The 9,732-nt window shown below is 40.0% G+C and overlaps 1 protein-coding gene across 1 annotated transcript; it reads right to left on the reverse strand.

Moving 5' to 3' along the window:
* Positions 1 to 695: 695 nt before the first annotated feature.
* Positions 696 to 9,457, reverse strand: LOC122656417 (uncharacterized protein At5g49945-like). Its single transcript, XM_043850923.1, has 4 exons — positions 8,369 to 9,457; positions 1,307 to 1,510; positions 927 to 1,211; positions 696 to 861 (listed from the first exon to the last, which is right to left on the reverse strand). Exons 1-3 carry the CDS (start codon positions 9,398 to 9,400, stop codon positions 996 to 998), a joined length of 1,452 nt encoding a protein of 483 aa, XP_043706858.1. The 5' UTR covers positions 9,401 to 9,457; the 3' UTR covers positions 696 to 861; positions 927 to 995.
* Positions 9,458 to 9,732: the final 275 nt, after the last annotated feature.

Here is a 9,732-nt window from a genome sequence, read left to right on the forward strand (position 1 = left end):
TAATATATTAATATCATACTATATTAATATGCTATAATACATTGGTAGCCAAATTCGATTGGTTTCAGTTCTAACCGTCAACTCCAATGCTGGATCTAAAAAGTAACGAAGTCCCGTGGCCGCCTAGGTTCTGTTATCCAGTTCCGGATTGTAGCTAAATTCTATTCGATTTGATTCGGTTCCGATTATTTGGTCCGGATCCAGTTTTGACACCCTTTATCTTGAACTACGTCTGACCATCTCATATTCATAAGATCAGACTGTCCTTTAGAAACGTTTGAGACTCAAATCAGGTGGCATTCAAGCCCAGCAAAATGCTGTTCAGCAGCTGATCACAGCTCACGTTTTGTGAAAGAACCTTCAGAGACAATGAACCTAGCATTAGTCCACACTCCACAGACGTAGATGGGGAAAGCAGTTGTAACAACAGTTTACACTACCAGGCAAATCGAGTTGGCGAAATCAAACAATTTTTTTCTCAATTTGACAAACAAGAAGATCTGTTCCGACTCAAATTGGACACATGAGTCAAGGAACCTGAGCCTAAAACTGAGGTTTGGATCTCTTCTGCTCGTTTAATCTGTTAAACCAACTTACTTTCCTCCTCAAAATAATCATCAAAGCCCCTGAAATAAAATCCAACAAGATTCAAATTGAAAAAAAGAATATCCAGAATGTTTTCAAAAGTTTTTCAGCAGTCTTCAAATTAGAATGCACTTGGATCTTCAAATTGGATTGCTCTAACATTTCAACTAAAAACATTGGAGAAGTCAGATTTAGGCTCTTCATCAAGGCAATCACGGTTAATCACCCAAAATCTTTCAATGCTTATAATTTGACCTAAATATGTGAACAAAGACTAAAGTACACCACCAGATGACAATGAACCAACTTATCATTAATATGAGAAAAATTAATCCATATCCCCGGGGGTTGAGAGTGAGTGAGAGAACTACAGAGTTGCAATGTGGCAAGCAATTGACGAGATCTAAGCTCTAGTGAACACGCTTCACTTTTGGCATTGCCTTCCGTGCACGGTCTTTCGCTTCTTTCTTGCGAAGTGCTTCTGCACTGAGCTTCGCCTCAGCCTCCTCCATCATCTTTCTCTTCTCTGCCTTCCTCTTCTGCAAAGCTTCCTGCCTAGCATTTAGAAGTTCTTTGTATGCCTCTTGAGCAGCCTTGGACCTGGCTGCTTCCGTTTTAGAGCGAACCTGCAGTCACAAAAAAATTAAGTAAAAATCATGAATAGAACCAAAAAAGTGATCAGACTAATAGCATTCGGAATAGAATGGTAAAAAAAACACACCTGTGAACTGACTTTATAACGCCCTATCAAGTCAATGTAGTATGGTACAAGAGCCACCAATCGGGTCATGTCAGCAATGTGGTTGGCATCTGGAAGAGCAAACTTGAACAATAGAATTTTCCTGTGCGTGCCCGAATGTTGATCAGAAAAATGCATTGAGATGAACCCTTTTCCAAATTTCTCGAACGTTTTTTCACCAAAGACCTGTAGTTAAAGATTAATGCATGTAAAAGTCCATATTCTAATAAAAAACTAAATTGTGTGCTGGTCAGAATGGGGAAAAAAAAAAAACAGAAAAGAAACCACCATAGATAAAGAAGTCCCTGTATTTTGAGACAACCCAATAGGGTTATATAATGAAATGATCTAGTCACTAAAACTACTGTTATTCTGGAAAACCAATGAGAAAGCAAGGTAACAAGTTCTATTAGACAGTTAGACACTGACCAGACCCTAAAATGAAACATTCAATGCAGACAACACATTTATCTGAAACTAATCATGAACTAAATATTATCAGTGTTACAATGTAAACCAAAATACACAAAATAAAGGGGACCAATTAATTGAATGGGCCACCTAGCCAAGCTTGGCTCTGTGGCTTTCTTGTTGCTATTTGGCAGGCTTAGTAGACGCTCAAATTTTATGGACATATCCAAGTTACTGTTCATTCATGTGGTAATTTCAATGAAGACAAGGTTCACTAAATGGCAAAATCAAGCTCCAGAAAATAGTTAAAAAAATCAACCTATAAATGGAAAATGTGTTTCTCGATGGCACGCCTCATTCTGCCATGTCAAAGAGTGATGTGGCAATTCTGTCTGTTGGATATCTAGGGAATGGTGCGGACTGGCCAAATTTCAATCATATACCTCACTTATATAAGCAATACCATCCCATGTATGTTCATGCACCTCTTGGCAGTCATGCATTTCAATGCTGTATATTTTGCCACTTGGCCAACTCTAATAGAGCTGAAACTTGGCATGTGAGCAGGGGAATTTAGGGTTGACCTGTCCACAAAATTCCAGCCCCATCTGAGCTGTCATGTGATAGAACTAGGGTTCAGTCCAAATGTTCCACATTTAGGCCGCCATCCACCCATAAATAAATCAACGCAATGAATTGTAGGGAGATTCCATAAGTAGCATGGCGTAACCACTAAAATGATAACATGAGAATGCAGATGAGTACATGGACACTAGCATGGAGGACGGGGAAGTGATTTGTCATACCCAAGACACAAGCCAATTATCATTTTTCAAGTACTTGCATAATTCCTGGTCTATGTACTCCTTTACAATCTTGATTTGAAACAAACTACAACTCAAACTTTCAGATCATTCAACATAACAGTCGGATCACCAAAATGTATTCAAAATGCAGACTGCAAATACTGGTCAGTTAAGTTTGATCCATAATACGGAGCCATCACTTCTGAAAGTTACAGAAGTTGCTTTATATCATGGGGAAAATAAAAAAGCTACATGTGCTATCCTGGCTATACATCCAGTTTAATGAGGCAGTAAAATGATGGATAAAAGGCAGCATAAAAAGCATGCCTCTTGGCATAGAAGTGAATGTACCAATATTTTATCACATATTCCCTTTTAGCAATTCACTTAGAAATTAACACTGGAAAGTGAAGGATACAGCTAAAAAATATAAGAAGGCAAGGAGTCAGATTTGAGTTGACCACATTGATAACTGGGTAGCAAGACTTGGTTGAGGAGCTCTGATCTAAGCTTAACGGCTCAAATAGAAATGAACCCATTCCCAATTATCAGATGTTTAGTAGAACAATCAATTGAAGTTTATGCTCCCATCAGAGTGGAGGATCCACCAAAAGTCTCTCCTTGCTGTATTTGCTTCCTATCAGAGTGGTTTCTCCCATGCTGATTCATAAACAAACTACCAGATCTTCACAGAATCACCCTACCCCCCACCCCCAAAAAAAGCCAGAAAAAAAAAAAAAACTAAGAAAAAATTTCTTCATGTAGTATATGATAACATAGACCAGAGCTTACCCAGTTTCTAGAAGGAACTAGATGCCCAACACAACAGATTAAATTGCAAATTGCCCTAATACACAAGGCACAACTTGATCTGGGACAGCTCTGATTCGTGGCAGGTCAACCTGATCTATGCAGACTGCAGAGCCATAATCGATAATGTATGTTGTTAGCAAAAGCCAGTTAATGTACTGAGGCTCTGCCTACAAATTTATGCTTCTCCCATCATTCCTTCAATGCTATTGACATGAAGAAAGCTTAAAACCCTTTCCAGTCATTTGATCCCCACGTTAGGGCACAAGCCATATGAAGGGGGGAAAAATGAAAAAGGATTCAACATGTGGGTAGAAAGTGTATATTTTGAACTGAAACACTTAAAGTGGGGATAAACAGAATAGCATCAATGACCATAGGGGTTTTGTGTAAATAACAATAGTGTCCTTACTTGCAATTTCAGAGACTTATATCTTCTTCAAGCTTCAACAAAGAATAGAAAACCCAGAATTCGAAAACGTAAAACCAGGGCTCTTCTATTCCATCGAACTCCCTCTCTAATTGTCCAATCGAAGTGCAACTTTGGGAGAGAGATCGTTACTCAAACCCCTCTTGATTTCAACCAGCATCCAACCAGAATAGCAAGCAATAAGCTCAGGAAAGTTTCTGCAACCAGAACCTGGCGATGGAGAGCAAACCAGAACTGAACTCGAGTTGTTATTCACAATATATGAACCGATTGGAAGCAGGAATCCAGGAGATAAATCGCCCTAGGGAAAAGAGCCTGTGCCTCAAATCTCAAGACCAGTCGACCTGTGTTAATGATCCAACAAAACCCTTTTCCTGAAACTGGTAGCACCGCCTAGCAGAGAGAAAAGAAAAAAAACCCAGTAACCAGTGCTAAACCGCAAACAGGAAAAGAAGCAGATGAGAATAGAAATAAGAAGAAGAAAATGAAGTAGTAATGCAGAAGGGGTTCAAGTAAGAACTTCTCTACAGTAGGATCGAAGGTAGGTTGCAGCACAACATCAAAATGGCAACAAATTCAGAATTAGTAACTTAATGAATAAGAACCTAACTGACAGCAGGAATGCCACCCAAGTTGGATCGAGCTGAGAAGATATTGAAAGGGCTTTGAGCTCCGAAATCAGACAGTTCTAATGGCTGAAGTGGAGTGAGTTGGGGATGAAAATAGAAAGTTGGTGCTGCAGAACAATCCAACCAATAGAATAGGAGAGAACTGGGATCGAGTGGGGTGGTTGGTGGTGTGGAACTATGCTCCAAAACCCAGCAGATTTCAATGGAGGAATATGGAGATATGCAGTCTTGAAGTTGCAGCAGGAACTGGGGGCAGAACTGAATCCGTAAGGTGTGAATAACCAAGGTACTAAAACTCGGGTCTCGGTACCAACTCGACTCTTGGAAAAACCAAGTCGAGTCGAGATCTCGCCGAGTTGGTGCATTTTTTTTTTCCGTCTAGTTAGGTAAATACATAGTAGATGGGTCATTTCCATGGGTCAACCCGAGATCCGAGATCTCGCCGAGATATGTCGAGTTCTGTCGAGTTAGGTGAGGTATTTTAGTGACAGATGGGTTAAAAAATGGGTAGAAACTGAGACCCGATCCGAGATCTCGAGATATTGCACTTTTGAGACTCACAGGTAGTATCGTCTCGGTTTTTTCAAAAACCGAGAAACTCGGCGAGATCTCGCGAGTTCTCGAACTATGTGAATAACCTCCTTATGTTGATCAGCAGCAGCATTTCAATTGATGGTAGGTTGACCCAAGTCTTAAAGGGTATCTTCACAATAGTTTACTGCAGTCACAGAAACAGCACGGCAGTGTATATCGAACAGGGATGAGAGGAGAATAGAAGATAGAAGAAGGGGGTAGGGGATGTGCTTTCTCAGCCCTGGGTCTCTCACCCACAGCAATCCCAGCTGTTGAACAGGGGTTTTACTCCCATAATCGAGTGCAAGAATGCCTCAAAACTTCATTCATTAATTATTTTTCAATCAATTACAATAGCTGCCTTTTTATAGACTGAGGCTAGGCTACAAAAATAGAAAGTTAAACTTAGCAACTGGGCTTGGAAAATAGAAACTAATGGAAATAGAGACTACTAAAGGCTTTATAACTCAGCCTTCTAAACATGCAAAGACAACCAAATTAGAAACTAAATGCAATAGAGAAACTTATGCCTACTTTCTAAATATGAAAATAGAAACTAAACTATGGCAGCATTAGGATAGATGCTTTCTCCACTTGATGGGCCCACAAGATCTTCTAAAAAGCATCCCCACACAAGACAAATATGGGCTATGACACTGTTCACGCGAACAGTAACATGAACAGTGTTTTGGCCTCTTTTTCTTAGCACTTCTAGAAGACCTGTTGGACTGGTTCAATCTGGTCCATCTGGAGCTGGTTCGATGGGCCTTGGTTCTTCTTCTTCTTCTGGTCAGTCGTGGGATCTATGTCAAGAAGGAAAAGAAGAACAACTCAGGTGGGTGGGAAGCATAGTTGTCATGGCGTCGCCATGGCCCCGCCATGGCGTCCTAGCGCTGGGAGAGGTGGCATATTGAGCTACGCCATGGTGGATGTAAATATATCGTTCGATATGGCTTCCATGGCGTCGCCATGGACGACATACCACGATATGTTGGCATATCGGTCGATATTTGTACATATAAAAGTTAGATTTAAATTTTATTTTTTTTAAACCATTTAATAGCTTAGATGCTTTTTTATTAATGTCTATTGGAGGTGTAACTTAAAAGTATACACCTGCAATACACATTATCAATTTATCATAAAGTTTAAAAACAATAAACATATTACCCTGCACACAGCCACACACAACAGCAGCACATATTCAACTCCATTAGTCCATAATTCAGTTTTTTTTGCCCCCTTCAACTTAATGTTATAGCAGAAAAACCAGTACTTTGATAGTTTGATTTTGTGTTTTAGTTCAGCCTAAAAACCAGTTTAATTGTTATTTTTGTTTTGTGACTTTAGTTACACTTTCATGAATTAAACCATAGTGGCATAGTATATTAGTAGTAGTGTAGTACACTTTCATGTTGATTTTTGATGTTATAGGACATATATTATAGCATACTAAATGACATTAAAAATAGAGAAAATAAAAAATTAAACATGGTCGACATGCTCGCTCGCCATGGCGAGCGACATGTCGATATATCGACGTGACACCCTTCCACCAACTTGGATCGCCATGACGCCGTGACAACTATGGTGGGAAGGTACACATAGCTCATGACAACCATTGGTTAACCTAAACAAAATTTTATTCCAAAACTCTCAAATCTGTTTGTACGATGGTTACACAGAAGTATATAAAGACTTAATAACTCCTACAGAAACTCTAAAATTGACTTCAACCCTACTTTGAACTCTAAAACTGAAAGAAATCCTAATTGAAACTGGAATAGAGTTAGACTCTATTATGGACTTGACTGAACAAACTTCGACTCAAACTCTGCTCCTAACTACGGCTGAAATAAAGAAAATAAAATAATTCCTAATTTATCCAATCCCTATCTGTATCAGGGATCACTCTTTTGACAATATATTAGTGTGTACTTTTGACAAACAAATTCTATTAGTTAATGGAAAACACTTTGAAGTTCATATAGCAGATCAAATTTTCATTTGCACCGTTAAGACTTTAAGACATTGTAAACATCAATTTTTTTGGGGAGCTTATTTTGCCAACATTTTTTTAATTGTTGAAACATCCAAGCGCACCCAAAAAATAAAATTTAATATGCATAAGGACCATCTCATAATTTGATACTTCTGCCTTATAGTAGTTGAAGTTTCCATCAAACATTTTGACATTATTCCGTTCTTTCCAAATAGTTGGATCGAAACTCATGCCATTTTAGGCAGGATGCCCAATAATTTAAGATAAAATTAAGCTCCAGCTGTCATATTAGATTCCTTCAAAGATATGAAATTCCCACACTTCATTAGAATTGAAACTTCACAGTTTAGGTTGATGTTAGAACTTCCATTTGTCATTGGAGATGGGTCCGAGATATTAAACAAGCTAATTCTATGATGCTAATTGCTTAACCTGATCCAAGTCATCCAACATAAAATTAGAGAAATCCTATCATCGTGGACCCTCAAGGATTCAAACAGCACCTTAATTCCTTCACAATTTCTCATTTTATTCTCTTAATGCTATTCATCTCTAGATGTTCTTTTAGGTGATCTAGAAGTGTAATACAATCCAGGATGAAAACATGCATTCCTTCAGGGGTCAACAGTTGGAACCTATCACAGGAAGGACACTTAGACAGGAGATCCAGTACCTTCTCTATGTATCCCCAACGGTACATCACATGAAAGGGTACAGCAAAGAAAAACAACTCTTCATTCTGTCCACAAACATTTTTCCAGATATCAAGAATGTAATGAGCAACTTTAGATGTTTCACATGCCCAACTGTCCACTAATAGAACAGTACTGACCCTGTTTTCCCCTTCCTGCTCATGACTTCACAAATGTCCACACAGTCAAAAACCCAGACTAGGGCACAGATAGAAACTACAGACAAGTGGAGTGTGAAAGGAAAGAAAGAGGACTAAAATCCATTACAGCAAGATTCATCTAAAATGGGACTGGACAACTCCAAGCTACTTAAGGTATCAGAAAGCTGACCTCAACCCTCAGGCTTCTGAGCCCCATAAAGCCCATATTTGAACACAGAAAAGTAATGGGAGCATTGAATCTAGCAAAAATAAGTAGGGAAAAGGGAAGTACGGTGCAGAGAGGAATATGGACAAAAGCAATTAGCCTCTTCAATTTTTTATTTCTTGGATTATCATGAAGTTTGTTCATGAACTTAAAGGGGGAAAAAAGAGAGGTAAAGGTGACAATATAATTAAGGCATGGAGGAACTGAGTCCCATCTCCAATTAATGAGTTCATTTATATCAATTTTTTTCACAGTGGAGTCTAGAACATCACAAAAATGGGAATAAAGAAAGAAATCGAAACTACAAGGTTTTAACAAATCTCACCTGATCGAGAACGGTATCGTTGATCAGATCACCAGCTACCTCCCGTGATTCCGATAAAGCAGCCAAATCCTCAACAACCCATTTCCGACTACTCGGCGGCGAAACCAAATTTGCATACCCCTGAAGATCCCTATACTCCTTCTGCATCACCTTGGCAGCCTTCTTCTTCGCAAGCGCAAAAATCACATGATCCATGGCATCATCATTCATAAAAACCTCAAAAGAAATCTCATCCTTAGAAGGCACAATCAAATTATAAACTCTCGATATCAAATCATGCCGACTCTGAAGCTCCATGGTAGCCACCAAACCCTGACAATACCTCCTCCCACTAGCATAGAACTTAAACATATTCTGCCCCTCTTTCAACAACAATGGCGTATCCTTCCCATCACCCGTACCCAATAAACTAAAATTCTTGTCAAAGATCGAATCCTTAGTGGCAAACTTGGAAGCCCAAGCCAAAGCAATCTTCTCATTCTCTTTTTTCCCAGCGAAGTAATTGATCACGAAACAGATTAAGAAACTGATACAGCCGATCTCAATATAGTAAGACCTGGGCTTTGCCGGCGGTTTAGTGGGTTCGGAATCTTCCGCCGGGGAAGACTGAGTGGCAGTTTCCGGCGGCGTTTGTGGGGATTCGGTGATCGGAATACCTTCGAATTCATCCTCGTCCCAGTAGTCAAAAGCTGAGGCTTTGGGAGAGGGATCAGAGGGCAGCGACGAAGCTGAGGTGGCGGGCTCTGGAGGGCCGTGATGAGTTTCGAAGTCAGATTGGGTGACGGGAGGAGGAGGGACGGGTGACCGAAAAGGTAGATCGGTAATTTGTGGGGAATCAAGAGGTTCTTCTTCTGCTTCGTCGCCGAAACCTTCGAATTCAGCTGCAGCAGCTAGGGCGGAGCAGCGGGTGAGTTCTTGACCGAGGACGGAGAGGATGGAGAGGACGGCGAGGAAGTACCAGAGGGTCTCACCTCGTGGGGCTAAGAATGTGGATATGGTTCCAAACCAGGTCGGAGGGATTGGCTTCGCCATGGCTCGACTGGTCTCAGAAAGTGAGTGAGTGAGGAAGAAGAAGACGAAAGGAGTTGCAGAAGGGAAGTTGGGATTTATTACCAAATGAAATAGATTCCAACGAAATAGAGAGCTGTTTGGATGCGGGAATTGTTATATTTTAGAAAGAGGAAATATAGGAAAAGACTTGGAAGTGTAGTCTCAATCCCCACATTTTCACATCATCTACCTGGCTCAGACATAGCGCGCTTGAAATGATTAGCGCAACCCTGGTCCTTTTGCTTTTCCAGTGAATGTGTGGATCATTTCACGCATGATTGTGTTTGGGCACAGGTACATGCCACATTGTATGA

This window comes from Telopea speciosissima, chromosome 3, assembly GCF_018873765.1.
Source record: "Telopea speciosissima isolate NSW1024214 ecotype Mountain lineage chromosome 3, Tspe_v1, whole genome shotgun sequence".
Classification (NCBI taxonomy): Eukaryota; Viridiplantae; Streptophyta; class Magnoliopsida; order Proteales; family Proteaceae; genus Telopea; species Telopea speciosissima.

Excerpts from the sequence above, each read along its gene's own strand:
- LOC122656417 (XM_043850923.1), bottom strand. The coding sequence starts at position 9,400 with ATGGCGAAGCCAATCCCTCCGACCTGGTTTGGAACCATATCCACATTC. Across the intron at positions 1,511-8,368 it reads ACGATACCGTTCTCGATCAG|GTCTTTGGTGAAAAAACGTT; the intron begins GTGAGATTTGTT and ends CTTTAACTACAG. Across the intron at positions 1,212-1,306 it reads GTTATAAAGTCAGTTCACAG|GTTCGCTCTAAAACGGAAGC; the intron begins GTGTGTTTTTTT and ends TTGTGACTGCAG.